The sequence below is a fragment of the Pseudorasbora parva genome, chromosome 22 (assembly GCF_024679245.1).
Source record: "Pseudorasbora parva isolate DD20220531a chromosome 22, ASM2467924v1, whole genome shotgun sequence".
Lineage (NCBI taxonomy): Eukaryota > Metazoa > Chordata > Actinopteri > Cypriniformes > Gobionidae > Pseudorasbora > Pseudorasbora parva.
Window position 1 is genome coordinate 32,648,995 of NC_090193.1, and position 17,895 is coordinate 32,666,889.

Genomic DNA, 17,895 nt, shown 5'->3' on the forward strand with positions numbered 1-17,895 from the left:
TGGCTATCGTCGCGTGAGTAAACATCAGTAAACGACACGATTGCGTGCTTCATCATTCAAATGCGCTAACGGACTCCATTGTTGTTCTGTATAACATTACACTAGTCTGACGTGCAAAACCGTTTTGCTTGCTACTGCTAAAGTTTAGTCGCATACAATAGTCCATAAACCGAATCATGTCCTCATAAACTGCGAGTAAACACACACAAATGTTGACAGGCCACTAAATACAGTCCATACCACAGAGACAGACGTCCTGCTGTTGCTGTTCCACCTGTTCAATTTATTTCAGCCTCAGATTTGATTCTGGATCATATCTGTATTAGCTGAGCTCGATAGCCATGGGCTTCTCCACGCTTGAGGACGTCACTGCTTTGCACATTCGTCATTCTTTAGCTCCGCCCACACGATACGCCTCCAGGCGCTCGGTTTTTTCCGGAAAGACTTGGTACAGCCCATATTTATTTTATAAATATAATAAAACTAAAGACTTTTCGGAGATATGAAGGGTGCAATACTACTCTATAGGTACTCAAGATTGACATGAGATTGACTGAAACTGAGTGTTTCACCCCCCCTTTAAAACGAATCTCAGATTTTGGTGACATCATCGCAGACTTCACTTTCTCGTCAAATCTTCTGTCCAATCAAAATGCTCTCTAGAATCTAAAGCCCACCCCCTACACTGCTGAAGCGGCAGCTGAAATCGGTCAGTTGTTAACACACATTTACTCATTTCTACATGGTGAACAGCACATAGCACACTATATATGTGATAGGAAACGATTCAGTGTAAATATGCTTTCATTTGAGGCGAATGAAGTCTGTTTTCACATTAGTTTCACGCATCGCCTCAGCGCACACCCCCTAACGGCTCTGGTCTAAATTTAGACTACAGACACGAGAGCGCAGAGCGGATCATATGCGCGAGTTCGCGCAGACAACAAACATATCGACCCATTTGAATTCTGCACAGAATGCTGCATTTCAAAGCGATATGGAGGAGATTATGATGATAAACAGTTAGAGGAAACTGGCTTTACCAAAGGTCCGCTCTTGCGCTCTAGTCAAACTGTATATTAACGAAACGATATTGGCTCTTTCAAAAAAGGGGAGGAGCTGCTAACAGCTGAAGCCGCTTCAGGGGAAATTACGTCAACACATTGAATAATGCGGCGCGTTTCAAGGCATTGCAGTGGACCTTTAAATTTGATGCAGTATTTTTCCCAGGTTGGGGTTTTCTGAAAACAAGCTTCTTTTTGATAGGAACCTTAGTGCATGAAGTCATGAAATCCTCAGTGAGGCTGGTGTAGGTTTTCAGAAGATTGGCTTTAATGCCTCGTGGTGGTTCTATGGTCATCTTGGAGCCATTCTGCAGAATAGACACTGGGAACTTGTTGCTGGGAAGACTAGTGAGCCAAAGACGGAAGTCCCGATGGACCTATGGTACAAACAGGTTTTTCCAATATATTTAAAAACTCTTACTTTTGAGAATCCAATAAATATAAAAGTTCATAGATTTTTCTGACAAACAGTCTATAAAAACTGAAATAGCTAGTCAGGTGTGTCAAACTTTGTCAGAATCGATGTTCTCAATTAGTCTCTCTAGAGATGGCATCCAGCTGGGAGCAAGGTGGCAGTTCTGAAAGAAGACCCATTTTCCTTTCTCCATGGCACTGTGCATCAGGATCTCAGCACTGGGGCCCTGACATACAACATACAATACATTATTTCAGTGTAATCTATTCAATATACTCAAATATACACAGATCTTAGACCCATGTTTAGATGAATACAAAATGCATATAAAAGCCCTTAAAGGTTATTAAAATGTATGTGATTTGGTCATAGCTCTAAAGAAATAAACCTCAAGTTTAAATTGTTAAAGGGGTGGTTCCGTGTTTTTTTCTAGGCTTGGTTGTGTTTATAGGGCACAGTATAACATGTCTTAATAGTTTGTTTTTTTTAAACGCTGCATTTTACATTACGGGCAGAAGTCACAGTGTTTATGTTAATAGCAAGGGTTTATGATGTCACCAACCCGGCAAGGAGCTCGTAGTAGTCCAAACCGACCATTTTGTAGGCAATAAACTGACGTAACTTTAAAGACATTATCTTCGCTTGCATTGAACTTTCAGCGCTGTAACTTTGCAGATACTGTTTATGCTCAAGCAGCAACATTACACACTAGCTAAAGTTTAAAAAGTGAAATCGCATCCAACCACCCCTTTAAGATATTAGTGTAATGTTGAATATATATGTAAACCAGTTGGTGTGAGCCGAAGGTCAGGTATGTCACAGTTCTTAGTAGGTGGCACAGAACATTACAGCCTTTCAGAAACTTTAAATAGTAACATAATTAGCACTAGGGTGGGAAGTCATCTTTTATTAGTGTTCGTCTACTGCAAAAAAAATGTATGGAGAGTATTTTAGTCTCAAATTCTCATAGGTATGAAGGTGGATGACTGAGATGGCATGTCGGTCATATTAGAGACAACCTAGTCAGAAGCTACAATTATGATATAGTTTGAGCATATATTTCTTTATTCCTTGACGTTCTACTGTAAGTTCTGACCTGGCCTTGCCCAAGGGAGATTGCGTTCATCTTCTTCGAAAACTTCATGACCTCTGCAAACTTATAGAGGTCAGCAGCAGGGTCGGTACCAGGAGAAAGCACAAAAATGAGAGCGGTGGAGGGAGATGACTCTTTAAACACCGCAGACAGGTCCGATGTCTGAGAGGCAGAAATGACAAATCATGACCAAAAACAGTGAGTCATAGAGGAACACATTATTAGTATGACCTAAAAATATGCAAATACCTGCTAAAGATTGTATTAAAATTGTGTCTTTGGCCTGTTTTTTTAACAATCTCACATGAAGTTCTTACATAAGCAGTGTGCTGTTTCATAGTTCCATCAATATCAAAATGCTATTAGATCACTAATGCTGTTATATGATGACATGAGTGTGGTGTATATGGAGTATATTTTTGGGTACCTGGGGTTCGATGAAACTCTGACCCAGCTGTGAAGCTACAAAGTCTTGCAGGCCGTGAGTAAGCCGGTCAGCTCTGAGACAGCGCAGAACCAGCAGCTTTTGAAACGAGTCTAAGTTGCTGTCCCACTCACCTGGAAGAGGCTCCCTGTTCACATACATACACATATGCGTATAAACTGAGAAACCTGTCACCATTTACAATCTTTAATAGGGCTTGCATGTGTGTTTGTGGCAACCTGTGTGGCTGGCTGCTGTCAAATATATTCTTGAAGGCCGATTCATGTTTGGGGAAACTCTCTGGCAGGTTACTGAAAGTGGGCAGGGCACTCAGTGCCAATATGTCCTGCCAGGCTCTCATGGACAGCCAGTTTGGAGCAGGATTAGGAGCCTGCTGCTGGGGCCGGCCCCCAGATAACATGTATCGCCACTCAGCCTGTACACACAAGGACATTTATGTATACATGGATCACATTCAGATATAAGTCCCCAGGATTATGATTCTTCATTACAAACATTGGCAATGATATGACAGCACAGTGTTGTATATTCAGTTGCCTCTATCACAGCATGATCAAATAAGACTCCTGGATATCTAGTGGTATAAATATTAGCATTATTAAAAGCAGCTTGACTGATAAAGATCAAAAGAAAACGCAGAATGAATTTACGTAATGAACTTTAAAAAAAATGTGTTTGTGTGTCTCTGATAAAACTATTTTAAATAAATGGTAAATATTTGCCGGATCGAAAGCAAAAAGGTTTAGGTAGAGATGAAAGAGAGACGAAGAAAAATAGACTTTTAATCCTTTTTTAAAAAAAATCTCGCTAACCATATCAATCTTGCCGTCATTCATCAGGATTCTGGCACACAGAAGAAAGGCGAACATCAGCTTGTGTTTCTCAAAAAGGCTGCGACAGACGTTATTGTACAAGCTGAAGGTGAAGAATTCGTTAATGTTGAAAATACGTTCCTTCACTGTCTCTGTGGGGAGGGAAGCCAAGACAAGACGTAGTATGTTAAACAGTTAGTTACAAGAAGTGATGTATCTTATTAACCAGTACTGTAAATTCCTAAAATATATAAGACATGTCTAAAACATGGGGGCTAGCGCCCACTAGGGAGCCTTTAAAGGGTTAGTTCACCCAAAAATGAAAATTATTTAATTAATTACTCACCCTCATGTCGTTGTACACCCGTAAGGCCTTTATTCATCTTCGGAACACAAATGAAGATATTTTTGTTGAAAGCTGATGGCTGAGAAAGGCTTCAGATAGGCCTCCATTGGCATTCAGTACAATCCCACTCACAAGACCCATAAAGGCACTAAAACGTTACAAAGTCCATCTCACTACAGGGGAAGTACAATAATTTTACAATGCGACGAAAATAGTCATTGTGCACACAAAAATCGAAATAACGACTTTATCCACCAAGTTTTTGACGTGAACTCGACGCATGCGCAACAATATGACGCAGATCCGCCATTTAATACATCACAGAAAACCTATTCTCGTCACTTCATAAAATTATTGTACAGCCACTATAGTGAGATGGACTTTGTAACGTTTTAGTGCCTTTATGGGTCTTGTGAGTGGGAATGTACTGAATGCCAATGGAGGCCTATCTGAAGCCTTTCTCAGCCATCTAGCCTAGAAATCTAGACGCCCTAGCGGCAGCAAATCTAATCTGTCCGTGAGTGTCGTCTAGAAACTCTCAATACCCTTCTGAGCTGTATTCCCCTAACTCTTGCCGGGCCAATCACATTGTGTATAGAGTCGGTGGGCGGGGCCATAATGACGACGGCCGAGTTGCGTTTGCGTGGTTCTAGTAAACACAGAAACTGGCGAACGGCGGTCTTTCGAATAAGCTTTGACCGCGACTCTGGAAGACTTGGAGTTAAGCTTTTCTCTGAGAAAAGAACGGCACTGAAGTCATTCTTAAAAGGGAAGATGTGTTCGGAGTTTTGCCGAATGTTTAATCTATTAACAAGCTCTGCTTCACCTTCATTGCTCTGGTTGGTGGTAGCGCTATCCTATCGCGTGCAGAGGGAGTTTGAGAGACAACCGTTTATCCCGCCCCTCGGATTGAGTCCGGTCAATGGTGAGTTTCCAGACCAAACATCTTGATGTGGGTCTGGCTTGTCAGGCTATCAGCCATCAGCTTTCAACAAAAATATCTTCATTTGTGTTCTGAAGATGAACGAAGGTGTTACGGGTGTCCAATGACATGAGGGTGAATAATTAAGGAAATAATTTTAATTTTGGGTGAACTAACCCTTTAAGACAAAACAAGCTAAATGAGCTAACACAACTCAAAATACTCAAGATATTTCTTATTTTAATTCAAGAAGAACCAGGGTTCTCACTGTCATGGAAAATCTGGATCTATCAGATAACCTAATTTTAAAAGTGTGATTTCTAAACCTGGAAATGTCATGTAAATTAATAAAACCACCATAGAGTAATACGATTTTATTTATTTACATGACTTTTTTTGTAGTTATGCCCAGTTCTAAAATATTTTATCAGGTGCAAATTTTAATTCTTTCTAATCCTTATAACTTAATCCTTATCCAATAAATTATGAACCACTTGAAAAGTAATAGGGCCTTTGAATATTGTTGCGGAAAATGGAGGCCTTGAATTCAAAAAGGTAAAGAACTGGCTTTTAAAAAAAACGTAAGAACATTTGGCAGGTTCTTCAGTGCATAGTGTCAAAAACAGGACAGTATGTTCTCTACCTGCTCGCTTTGAGTTGGCAATGCCACCCATGAAAATACTAAGAAACCACTCTAGAGAGTATTGGTACATTGGGTCCACGTTTGACAGATCTGACACGCAGAAGAAGAGAATCTGGGCTCGGACAGCCACTGGGACATATTCCAGACGTGTAGCGTCAATGTCCCTCTCAGTCGCCTCCGCTGCAGTCACTTTAGCCTAGTTATTTTTTATGAAAAAGATTACTTCTTTACAGTAGATGCTTAATTAAACAGAAGGCACATTTAGCTTTTCAAAGCAAGGAATACACAAGCTTTTATTTCAGACATACCTGAATCTCTTCAGCTTTGACTTTGGAGGCCCCAAGCACTCTTATCAGTTCCTCGTCATCAACAGGGTTTCCCTCTGAAGAGCTCAGTCGAAACAGGATCTGATCTTCTATCTCCTTTAATTCCTGTTTCATTTGCGCATTACTCACAATGAGTTGGTTCTTCGCCCCTTCCAGATCGGGTCTCTCTTCAGCTACGAGACACCCTAGCAGCTGATCCTCTAGCCCACTGCATTAACACACATGGAAACCTAGCACATGTGAAATCCAGGATCTACCTCACAAACTAGAAGCCTTCATTATGTTTATGTCTGAAGAAATGTAAGAGCAGCACCTGGGTGAGAGGGTGAAGTTAATGAGAGTGACTTTAGTGGCGATCTCCGGTGAGTAATGTGGGTTGGGCAGCTTAGTGGTAATGTACATCTTGAAGTCGTCATGATAGTGAATGACAGTGTCTCCGAGTTTTAGAACTGTGTTGCCTTCATGGGTATATGTCTGAGGACATACACACAAGAAAATCAGATTTACACTGAAGGCAGATAAGAAATACTAAAACACATGATTGATTTAAATATTGATCATTTAAAGCTTTAAACATAGATACTAGTCTAGCTATAGCAGCTTTTGAGCTTTGTTTTATGATTTATTCACACAAAACAGTGATGTGTACCTGTCGTAGGAGCACAGGGTCCAGTGCAGGGTCTAAATCCTCCCCTACATTCTCCAGTAAACAAGGCTTCCCAAAGCGGATAGCATTTTCTAAACTACGCAGGAAGTCCCGGTCACTCAACTTCATCACATTCAATCTGTTATCACGCTCCTGCGGAAACCATGAGAAAAGGCAGAAAAAAAGTTACATTGGGGTAAATGACATACACTGCCATTTAAAAGTTTGGGTCAAAAGTGTTTTACATCAAAAGGGAGCGCTTAGACATGTCATTTTACAAAAGATTTGTATTTTTTTTTTCTTTTGAACTTTCTATTCATCAAAGAATATATATAAAATAAAAAAACTAAGTAGCAAAACAGTTTTCAACTTTGATAATATAACAAGTTTCTTACAGAACAAGTTATAACAAGTTTCTTAACAGAAATTTAAATTAATTTGTAATTATATTTCACAATATTACTGTTTTTACTGACCAAAAACTTTTTTATGTCAGTGCATAATTCATCTAGTTAGTTCTGTTATGCAAGGTAAAAAAATATTTTAGTATAACTCTTACCATGTTCTTAATCCACTTGTTGGCTTGTCCCTGCGGATCGATGAACAGAGGCCAGCGCTGAGAGTATTGTGTGATTACTCCATTCTCCACAGAGAGACTATCCTTGGGCAGGCCTGCAATCTATACGAAATGACACAAAAAATGTATTTAAAAAGACCTAATAAACAAAACGTATGTATGTTGACTGGGTTGTCAATATAGAAGTTTAATGTCCATGCAGAGGACTTAAGTACAATGTTGTACATATGTGTTGGTTTCTAACCTGCCAGGAGCGGATCTTGACTTTGTCTCCTAGTGTGCTGATCAGGTTGGGCTGTTCTGTGTGAGGAACTGTCAGTTCTTTAAAACCCCTAAGCCACTCCTCAGCCATAGCTGAACGATACTCTCCCTGCAAAAATTATACATATTTATATATCCCCTCCCTAAGGCTAAATCTCACAATAAGATGTCGAAGATGTGTTTTAATGAGTTGGATTGTGGTAATGAGAGGATTATAGCATATAAGTAGAATAGACAATTTAATTTTCTATTGATTTATTTTGATTTTAGGGGGAAAAATGACGTGGACATGTTCTTAACAGGTTTTGCAATCAAACAGCCACATAATTAACAAAAGATATTCAAACATCGTTCTACCCAGCATGCATTTTCCCTACCACACTCCCACACACTCACAGTGAAGGGTCCGAGGTAAGCTATGTATCCGGCAGCAAGCAGCACATCTCCAGCCACGTTATTCACCATGTACTCCAGCTGCTGTACTGTCTCCCTCCAGCGCACCTTCTCATCTGCCAGACCACCAATCAGCTACCACACACAACAACAACAACATCCTGTGTCTAAACCTCCATGTGCTCAGTATAAACTCAACGTATAATGAACTTCTTCAAAACATATTCAATGGTCATATCATATTTGGAAAAACAGAAGGTACTGTTACCAGATGGATATGATAAAGAGGTAAGTTTGACCGGCCAATATAACAATAAGCTGAATGGAAAACTAGACGGGTGAGGTTTTTCTCCACTCACCTTATCTGCACGGATCAATCTGTTCTCACACAGCTGACATTTGGCATCTAGCTCATCTCTCTTGCTCAGGCATTCATGATACTTAGCCTGCAGGGTGGCAATGCCCTCCTCTACAGCTGCTAGTTTCATCTTAGCATCATCCAGAATGCGCTGTGTTACAGCCAGATCCTCCTGTGCTTCCTGCAAGGCTTGCTGTTCACACACACAAAGAAACATGACTATTAAAACATGAATATAATTATTAAAAAAAGCATTAGCTTTGGTCTGTTCACAACAACATGTTTGTAAGCATTAGATTGAAAATCAACAGCTTTAGTCAGAATAGCACTAAAACATTTTACATAGAAATAAGACAAATTGTCCAGAACAGACAGGCATATAAAATCAAATACACAAATTAACCATACATATGAGGAAATCTAAGCTAAATAATGTATTTAGCAGAAAGGAATCAAGCTCCTACCCTTTTGGGCTCTACAGCTCTGGCCACAAAATGGTACAAATGCATCGCTCGCACCCACTGACAGATGGAAGTACAGGCTTTGGACACCTTGGCGATTGAGTCAGTCTGGAACTCTGGGTTGTCAATATAAGGCTGCACTTGTTTGATCACCATGTCTGGGATGTTGTCCTGTGGAAAGAAGATTATTATACACTTTGGGCTAAAATGTTATAATTAATTATTCTTATGCCATCAATATTTTAAAATTGTGCTAAAAAATATGCAAATACACTACCATTCAAATGTTAGTGGTCGGCAAGATTTTTAAACGTTTTTTAAAAAGAAGTTTATTATGCTCACCAAGGTTGCTTTAAAAAAAAAAAAAAAAAAAAAACAGTAAAACAATAATATTGTGAAATATTATTACAATTAAAATGTTATTATTCTTATTACAGTGTTTTCCATTTTAATATATATCAAAATGTAATTTAACCCTGTGATGGCAAAACTGAATTTTTAGCAGCCATTAATAGTCTCCAGTGTCACCTTCAGAAATAATACTTGTATTCTGAGTTGGCGCTCAAGAAACAATTTTTTTATTAATGCTTAAAACTGTGCTACTTAATATTTTTGTGGAGCTCATTTTTCCTTTAGAAAGTTCAAAAGAACAACATTTATTTGAAATAGATAAAATACTTTTGGAACACTATACATGCCTTTCTCTGACCCTTTTTTGACCAATGGTATTGTATGTACTTCAAAATACCAGAGAAAAATAAAATAAAATAATAAACATCTCTTAAAAGTGACATAGCAAATGGTAAACAAAAGGGGCATGCGGTAATAGAACTTGCATAAAAAAATCTTCCCCTTACCTTGTCATACTTGAACAAACTCTCCAGAAACTTTCCTGGATCTTGCAGGAGGGCCTTTCCTGCATCCCAGTAGTCATCAACCTTCTCTCCGAGCTTCTCTCCTGCAACTTTCTTAGGTTTGATACCCTTCAGGATGCAGACAGCTTCTATAACCAGCTTCACACCTTGAGGAGGTCTCTGCATAGCCCTCACCTGTATATCAAACACACAGCTCACCTTGTGAGATAGCATGATCTAAACGTTTGCTGTATATGTACAGATGTTTACAGAAAATATGATGTTTGCACCTCAACGACATCACTCTTTTTCAGGGACTGCAGACTAGCGAGGGCGGCATCCATGGCAGGAAGTGCTTCATTCAGATCTTTCTGAGCATCATCAGCAATAGCCTGCGCCACACGAGCCTTTTCAGTGGCTTTAGCCTCCTCAGCCTGCACCGCTACACGGGTCTCCTCAGCTACCACTGTGTCTTCCTATACTCAAACACATTGCCCAGGCGAAAAAAAATCAAGATTAAATTTTACTCCTCCATGTTTTTACATGCTACATTTTTTATTTTTGATCATTTTATTCACTTTTATTTTCTCCATGGTGACCACAGTGTCCTTGGCTGCCTCCTCCAGCTGAGGCCTCATCATCTCCAACTCTTCCTGCATCTTGGCCACATCCTCTGCTGTACTCAACAACTACACACACACACAATCATAAAATACTTTTGTAAATTATGTACAGTAGGGTGTCCCATAATTTGGGACTTTTGAAATCTTTTGCTTTCACCCACCCAGTCAACTCCCTTTCATGAGAAATTATTTTTTTTTTGCTGAGATTGGACTAAGTTTGGGCGGTACTCCTGAACAAAATTGAAATGTTGTATTAATTACCATAACAGCACGTAATTAATAATTATACAAGATCATTAGTAAACCGTGATTTAGGTTAAAAAGGAGAACACAGAACAGTGTTATTAGTAGAGACCCTTTTTCACATTCGGTGAAGATACACTCAATGTATATTGAATGCAGAAGAACATTGCCAATGAAAGTGAAAGTGGCATGTGAAGGCCAAGTACGGTAACCCATACTCAAAATTTAACTTCTGCATTTATCCCATCCAAGTTAGTGCACACACATTAGAAGCAGAGTAGTGAATAGTGAACACACAAACACACACACACTGCAAACCGTGCACACACCCACCCGGAGCAGCCATTATGATGTGCACCAGGAGAGCATTTAGGATTTCTTGCTCAAGGGCACCCCAGTCATTTCTTGGAATGGAACCAACAACCTAACCATTAGGCTACGACTGCCCTCATGGAAAATTGTGACCAGATTCCAAGCAAGTATACTTCATCCTGGTTACGCAAAGTGGCCATCTGATATCAGAAACAGTCAAAAGTTTATCAGTGAATGAAACCTTAGCTAATATCAAATCAGATATGGAAGTACCTGTTGATAAAAAGATGCTTTCTTTGAGCAAACCCTAAATTATTAATTATCTGGATGGTATTTTGCACACATTTCGTACTTCTAGTGGAGAAACAAATGAGGGGATGAGAGGTTACCATTTCTCCCCAAACATTTTTACCACTTGGGCCACCCTGATGTACAGTAGAATGTACAGTACAGAAAAGAATTGAAGTTTCCCAAATTACCTTATCCAGGCCAGTTTTCATTCGCTGCCGAGCACTGTGTAGCTCCTGCTTCTTCCGGCCAATCAGAGATGAGAATATGCTGAGGAGCTCCAGGTAACTCTTAGGAGTGACATAGTTGTGGCGGGAAAGTTCAGCCAGGTACTGCTCACACTTCCTGGATACCATTTGATGGATCTCAACACACATTAGTGCCTGTACAGAGAGTCGGAACTCTGTTACACCCTGTATACATTTACACAGACATATCACACACTTTTCCTTACCAAGCTTTGAATGGTCGTAGGGCTGGCCTCCAGTTCTGGAAGCTCATTGAGGAAAGATGTTGCTACAGACTGTAGTGCCTCCTGTGGCCAGGCACTGAACCAGTCAATGGTGCAGCAGTTGACCAGTGAGGGAAACTGCCTAAGGCGAGCCCGGAACACTTCCCCTACTGGACTGTAGATGGAGGCAAAGAACAGTTAACTGTATGTTTCAAGCTATATCACAATAATGAGAAATCTTTCTAACACAAGTTAAAAAGATGTACACTAGATACACTAAATCTACACTAATCTAACACTGAATTTTGCATGCAACAGTTTTGTACAGTGTATTTGTAGCACTGAAATATCAACAGAGGTATTGATATAAAGATAAACCTCATGCATAGAACAGTGTGGATGTTGCTGCGGACTCTCTTGATGTAGGCAGCCATGAGGTTAGCTTTAGTGGGCTGCTGGCCCATATCCTGAACCACAGGATTCATGGCAGTCAGGATGCGCTCCTGCTCCTCCGAAGTGTAAAGATTGGGCACATCGCCTGAGTTTAGGATGTTATTCACATCCTCCAGGAAAGATTCACTCTTAATCTGAAAACCAGAAGAGAAGACATAAAAATTATTAGCATGTTGTTGTGTGTATTTGCCAATGGTGACAAGGTGATTTACTCTTTTAGGAGCATTTATTAATGGACTGGAAAGTCCATTAGCCTAACATAAGAGAACTTCATCACCCCGTTTCATCAAATCAATGTTGAGTATCAATAAATTCCTTGAGGCTTGCTTTTGCTACTGTACTACAATTAGTGTTGTGCAAAATTGACATTTTCACAGAGGTGTACAGTAACAAAGTACATTTACTTGAGTACTGTACTTAAGTATACTTTTTGAGTATCTGTACTTTACTGGAGTATTCTTTTTTCTGGAAACTTATGACTTTAACTTCACAACATTTGAAAGACAAATATCGTACTTTTTACTCCACTACATTTCTATCCAAGTCGAAAGTCGTTTCTGTAGCAGCTCTGAAAGTCGGTGGATGATTTTTTCCTTCTTTAAAAAGTTTTTTTGTTGTTGTAAACAGTCTATCAGGAATCACTCTTATATGGTCATATACATTTTGTTGTTTATGTCTTATAAAAGATTAATAATATAAACGTCTGGGAGAAAGAGAAGAGTAAAGTTGGGAGAATATCACATGCGTATCAGTGTATTTGATCCGTGCATTCGGCCTTAAAGTGACAGCAGCTTTGTTAAGAGTTTTGTAACTTATATACAAGTATTTAAATACTTTAAATAGTTTAAGTTAGTCGTATGCTAGTATGTCGGATGGAGCATCACTGAATGCTTAAACCATGATGGCATAATGTGCATTTATACAACAATAATAAAATAATGCATTGGCATAAAAAAGGAAATTTACTTTTGATACTTAAGTACTTTTGAAAACAAATACTTCTGTACTTTTACTTGTAACTGAGTAATATTTAACCAGTAGTACTTTTACTTTTACTCAAGTAATAGAGTTGTGTACTTTGTCCACCTCTGCATTTTCAAAACTGACTAGTTAGTATATTGTCTAGTCAACTAACGGGACTTAAGGAAGCCCTGTAAAATATATATAATATTTATTAGTCATTCCTCTAGTCTTCAGTGTCACATGATCCCTTAGAAATAATTCTAATATGCTGATTAATATGCTGAAATACAGCTTTAGTGAGTACAAGAGACTTCTTTCAAAAACATTAATGAAATCTTACACGCACCAAACGTTTGAACAGTATATATAAAATCTAGAATGTAATGTATAATCTGTGATCTCACCTGTGTATCTACAAACAGAAAGGTGATCTGTACATTCTGTAGACCAGCCTTTAGCATGATGCTCTTGATGTCCTCTCTCCACTCCAGGAGGCCATAGTTCTTGGAGAGTTCAATCTGGAAGCACTCATACTCAGCCCTGATAATATAATGACAGTCAAATAAGAAAAATAATGTAGGTCAATGAAGCCATAAATGAGGTCTCTAATTTGGTGTATCACTTATGGCCCATTTCCAAATGGACATATGAATGTTCAGTGTGTTTCTATGGACCTTTAATGAAGTAGGAGTATCTCTTGTCACTGATGGTGTGATATAATAGCTGGAGTCTCACTATAATCGTTTCTTTGTGGGTGGTATAAAGACATTACCTTAAACCTCCCACAAAGTCAATGATCAAACGTATCAGTATTAACTGAAGTTTATGAGCTGGGCTGGCAGTAGGGAATATAGTGACCACTTAAATATGTTGTCACTTAAACACATTTGAACAATAATTTTCAAAATATAAGTAAAAATATTGTGTCTATTATAAAATTATGCATTTGTATTATGTCACTGATATTTATGGTACTGATATTGAATATTGCTTGCATATGTGTTCCAGGCATGACATATGATATAATTCTTTTCAGTTCTACATGGGTGGCAAAGCAAAAAAGATTACAGGCAAGGGACACTTTGGCAAAAATATTGACGTCAAAATTGTTAAGGTTTAAATCAGTGGGCCAGTTTGACTTCTGGTTATGATATAATAAAGTATTTTTCAACTGACTCTCATTAGTAATGCTAATTATATTTCAGGGGGTTCAGCACAATAAACGGTTCAGCTCTCACATATGTGTGGCAAGCCTGGTGAGGGACTGGCGGCCGCTGCCACCAACCCCTAACAGCAAAGCATTCCCCAGGGGCTGGCGCAGGATACGGCTGATACGACACACATGCTGTATGGCGTCCATGAACAGCACCAGCTTCATCTTAGAGGTGCTGGTCTGGTTATAATCACCCATGTACTCCTCCATCACATGGACCAGCTGTATTAGGGGATAAGAAACAAAACTTCAAAGGACCATATGATTTTTAAATTAAATAAAATCTGCAAAACACTTGCCAAAATAAATATCAAAGCAACCAAAAGGATAAAATAATAAATAGGTTCTATTTTTGAAAATGTGACTGGTGATTGCACATGCAAAAAAAATCAATTTGAGGTATCATTCATTTCTGTAGCAAGCACCACTAAAGGCGGGCGTACACCGTGTGAGAGGAAATACGAGACGAGCCGAGCAAGTTAAGAGCACCTCCCGACCTTACGATAATTTTTAAGCATGTTTAAAAAGTTTGGGGAGTCGGCCCGATTTTTACCAGCATATGACTGTCCCCTATTGCCAAATCATGCACAAGCACGTCATATAGGCTCAATCTATGAGTATTATTAGCTCAGTGGCTGCAAACATACAGCGTTCACACACACACACACACACACACACACACACACACACACACACACACACACACACACACACACACACACACTCTTTCTCTCTCTCACGCGCACCCTCTCTCTCCTTCTGGTTGTTTCGGTTAAAAGGAATGGCTACTGTTCTCTGCTTTTCAACAAATCATTTGCACACATTGTTTCTTTATTTTTTGTATCTGAAGCTATAGCAGCAACATTGAAAGCTCGTGTGATCGCTGCCGGCTCGCGGTGCAAACAGTCGTGTCGTGTACCAGCTCATTTGATGCGATGATCAAATTAAATGACTCGTAGCGTCTGCAATATCTCACGACCTCCCGAGTGTCCGAATTCGCATAGTGTACGCCCGCCTTAATATGTAACCAAATAAATACAAGGCAGTTTATGCCCCATTTACCTTTTCTCTATCTTCAATAAGTTGGTAGACCTTAACAGACCCGGGGAGCATGAAGTCTCCATACAAGACTGGCTGGTACGGGACCACCTCCTCAATCTTGCACCCAAACTCCTGTATGTGAGTGTGGAGGAGCTGGTCGAACCACTTCCGGTCCTCATCACTGACCAGTCGATCCTGGAACACCCTGCAGCTCTCATGGTACCAAAGCTGCAATAGCTGTATTTTATTCTGTGTAAACAAAGATGACATAAAAGATTTTATAAATAAATAAAACATGAAATATCAGAAAATCTGAGGTTTATCAATGGTTGTACCTCTATTTTAGCAGCCTCTGCCATAAGGATGCCCTGGAAGACTTTCGAGAGGTCCCTCAGGTTGAACGTATAGTGAGATTTTGCAGGTGTGGGTAGGAGTGCAGAGGTAATAGTGGAGTATACCCTGATGGTAGCATCCACTAGTGACTCACTGAACGGTTTAATTTCTAGATTTTTCTCTAAAAATAAAAAAAAGTAATCACAGATCAAAATGAGATGCGTGACATTAAGACATCAATATAAGCTCAATGTTGATATTAAACTTTACTTATTACAAAAATACATTTGTAACTTATATTTCCATATTTAGCTCATATCTGTTCCTCTTTTGTAATTCACTTTGGATAAGAGCATAAATGTAAATATTTGTAAATATCAGTAAGAAACATTTCTTTCTCTTCCTGCTCTCTGTCTATATTTTTGTCTTTCTCCCTGTATAAAGCTTACTGCCTGGATCCTTTTTACTCATATTTCCATCTGTTGAAAAAAAAAACAGACTCCATTAAGATCCATTTAAAATGTGACTAAAGCTTCTGACAGGTGTTTCCTGTTGAAACCCACATAAAAATACATTCATATCTAGATGCCCGCATGATGACTGTCACTCACCCATCCAGCTCCCCAGGATGGTGGAGAAGATCTTCCTCTTGCTGGTGTCCTCCATCTCAGTGAATGACAGGAAGTTGAAGTGGCGTGTGAAGCGTTGAGTGATGGGGTTCCTGCCCCCGCCGGGGGGACCCATGGCACATGCAAAGTTTATGTCAACAAGGTTTTTAAATGTGCCTGGTAAACACAGAACACAGATTACACTTTGATAGTTTGGCATTTTTTGGTTTTTGTGGAGTTACGTGTACCCGCTCAAAATGTAAGACATCTTAATGTTATTGGAAAACGATACTTATACTCATCAAGCCTGCATTTATTTGATCAAAAGCACAGTAATCTAATACAGTTTTCTATTTATATATATATTTAATTTAGATATTTTTATGAATTTTAAAATGTAATTTAATACTGTAACGGCATTACTCCCTAACTCCAGTCTTTACTGTCACATGTTCCTTCAAAATGATTCTAATATGCTGATTCAGTTTAAAACAGTTTAATATTTTTGATGAAACCATGCTACCTTCTTTTCAAAAACATTTATTTTAATTGGAAATCTTTTGTGACATACATTTCTTTACTTTCACTTTTTATTTATTTAATGCATCCTTGCTGAATAAAGGTATTCATTTCTGTACACAAAAAAATGACTGACTCCAAATTTTCAAATGGTAATAAATGTATGAACGTGCATAGAAGATGTGCATTCTTAGTAAACACACCTATCTGTTTCCTGTCATACCAGCCTCCGTGATCCATCCACTGGCGCAGCAGTTCAATGGGAGGCTGGGCTCCATATGTTTCCAGCATTGGCATGTTCAAATCATCAATGAAGAAGATGAAATATTTTCCCAGAGGAGGACCAAACACACCCTTACGCCTGTAAGAAAGATACATAAATACTAAACTTAATGATCACAATACATTGTATGTACAGTGAATTAGTAGTTAAATTCAATAACAAAGTGATGAGAGGAAGAGACTGAGAAGGAACCTCCTGTCAAGTTTGCTGTCGATATAGTCTTGAGTTTGGTTGGCGGAGGTGCGAGCAGAGAAGATAAGGAAGTGAGTTATGTATTCAGCAGGCATTTTCTTGAGGAGCTTGTCTGATATGGTCAGGGTCTTTCCTGTGCCAGTGGGCCCAATGCACAAGACCTGACAAATCAGAGAACAAGATTAGCAGTACATATGTATGGCATTAAGTTGACTGTATGTTGAATGAGATTCAGAACTACCTACTGGTTTTTTATTAAAAAGCAGCATGTCTATCAGGAAGGACATTCGAACAGTGTCGACTGTGGGCACAATGATGTCCGAGTAGCTAGTTTCTGGGGTGATGACCACTTCCTGGGCATATTTCATCCAACTGACCCACTGTATCTGAAGCATTTCAATAATCAAGTGAATGTATGTTTATTCATTTAAAAATAAAAGCATTGCTCAAAAATGTTTTGTAAAAGGAAATTCAATGTTCAAGAAAAAATTCTCACCTTTCTCTCTTTACCCTCATCATCTTCATCAAAACGACTTATTCCTGCATCATCTAAATTGTAATCATACACTTGTCCCTCCTCAGGGAAGCACAGCCGGACCTGAAATCAGACAATTGAGGTTTGCAAAATGCAGTGTGCCGCTCTGAATAAATAAACTTACGTAAGAGCAATAAAAATAATGTTTTGAACACTCTCTGGCACTGCTTTTTAATTATCTAAAGCATGTAAATCATTGCTGGTAGCACTAAACTTCATGAT

The 17,895-nt window shown here is 39.0% G+C and overlaps 1 protein-coding gene across 2 annotated transcripts in view; it reads right to left on the bottom strand.

Moving 5' to 3' along the window:
- Positions 1 to 17,895, bottom strand: part of dnah1 (dynein, axonemal, heavy chain 1) — a 45,885-nt gene that overhangs the window by 4,763 nt on the left and 23,227 nt on the right. Inside the window, exons 26-56 of one of the 2 annotated variants that reach the window (XM_067431530.1) lie at positions 17,635 to 17,736; positions 17,384 to 17,524; positions 17,139 to 17,299; positions 16,867 to 17,024; positions 16,148 to 16,321; positions 15,986 to 16,015; positions 15,539 to 15,717; positions 15,225 to 15,452; positions 14,188 to 14,384; positions 13,354 to 13,489; positions 11,912 to 12,120; positions 11,537 to 11,708; positions 11,274 to 11,465; positions 10,195 to 10,305; positions 9,907 to 10,092; positions 9,620 to 9,811; positions 8,766 to 8,933; positions 8,303 to 8,494; positions 7,947 to 8,078; positions 7,534 to 7,659; positions 7,272 to 7,391; positions 6,716 to 6,865; positions 6,380 to 6,540; positions 6,049 to 6,274; positions 5,741 to 5,936; positions 3,830 to 3,981; positions 3,236 to 3,432; positions 3,000 to 3,144; positions 2,576 to 2,734; positions 1,574 to 1,705; positions 1,271 to 1,441 (exon numbers count right to left, since the gene is read on the bottom strand). In XM_067431530.1, coding sequence (XP_067287631.1) covers positions 1,271 to 1,441; positions 1,574 to 1,705; positions 2,576 to 2,734; positions 3,000 to 3,144; positions 3,236 to 3,432; positions 3,830 to 3,981; positions 5,741 to 5,936; positions 6,049 to 6,274; positions 6,380 to 6,540; positions 6,716 to 6,865; positions 7,272 to 7,391; positions 7,534 to 7,659; positions 7,947 to 8,078; positions 8,303 to 8,494; positions 8,766 to 8,933; positions 9,620 to 9,811; positions 9,907 to 10,092; positions 10,195 to 10,305; positions 11,274 to 11,465; positions 11,537 to 11,708; positions 11,912 to 12,120; positions 13,354 to 13,489; positions 14,188 to 14,384; positions 15,225 to 15,452; positions 15,539 to 15,717; positions 15,986 to 16,015; positions 16,148 to 16,321; positions 16,867 to 17,024; positions 17,139 to 17,299; positions 17,384 to 17,524; positions 17,635 to 17,736 — 4,995 coding nt within the window. The remainder of the gene's footprint in view (positions 1 to 1,270; positions 1,442 to 1,573; positions 1,706 to 2,575; positions 2,735 to 2,999; positions 3,145 to 3,235; positions 3,433 to 3,829; positions 3,982 to 5,740; positions 5,937 to 6,048; positions 6,275 to 6,379; positions 6,541 to 6,715; positions 6,866 to 7,271; positions 7,392 to 7,533; positions 7,660 to 7,946; positions 8,079 to 8,302; positions 8,495 to 8,765; positions 8,934 to 9,619; positions 9,812 to 9,906; positions 10,093 to 10,194; positions 10,306 to 11,273; positions 11,466 to 11,536; positions 11,709 to 11,911; positions 12,121 to 13,353; positions 13,490 to 14,187; positions 14,385 to 15,224; positions 15,453 to 15,538; positions 15,718 to 15,985; positions 16,016 to 16,147; positions 16,322 to 16,866; positions 17,025 to 17,138; positions 17,300 to 17,383; positions 17,525 to 17,634; positions 17,737 to 17,895) is intronic. The other variant, XM_067431531.1, reaches the window with a different exon arrangement.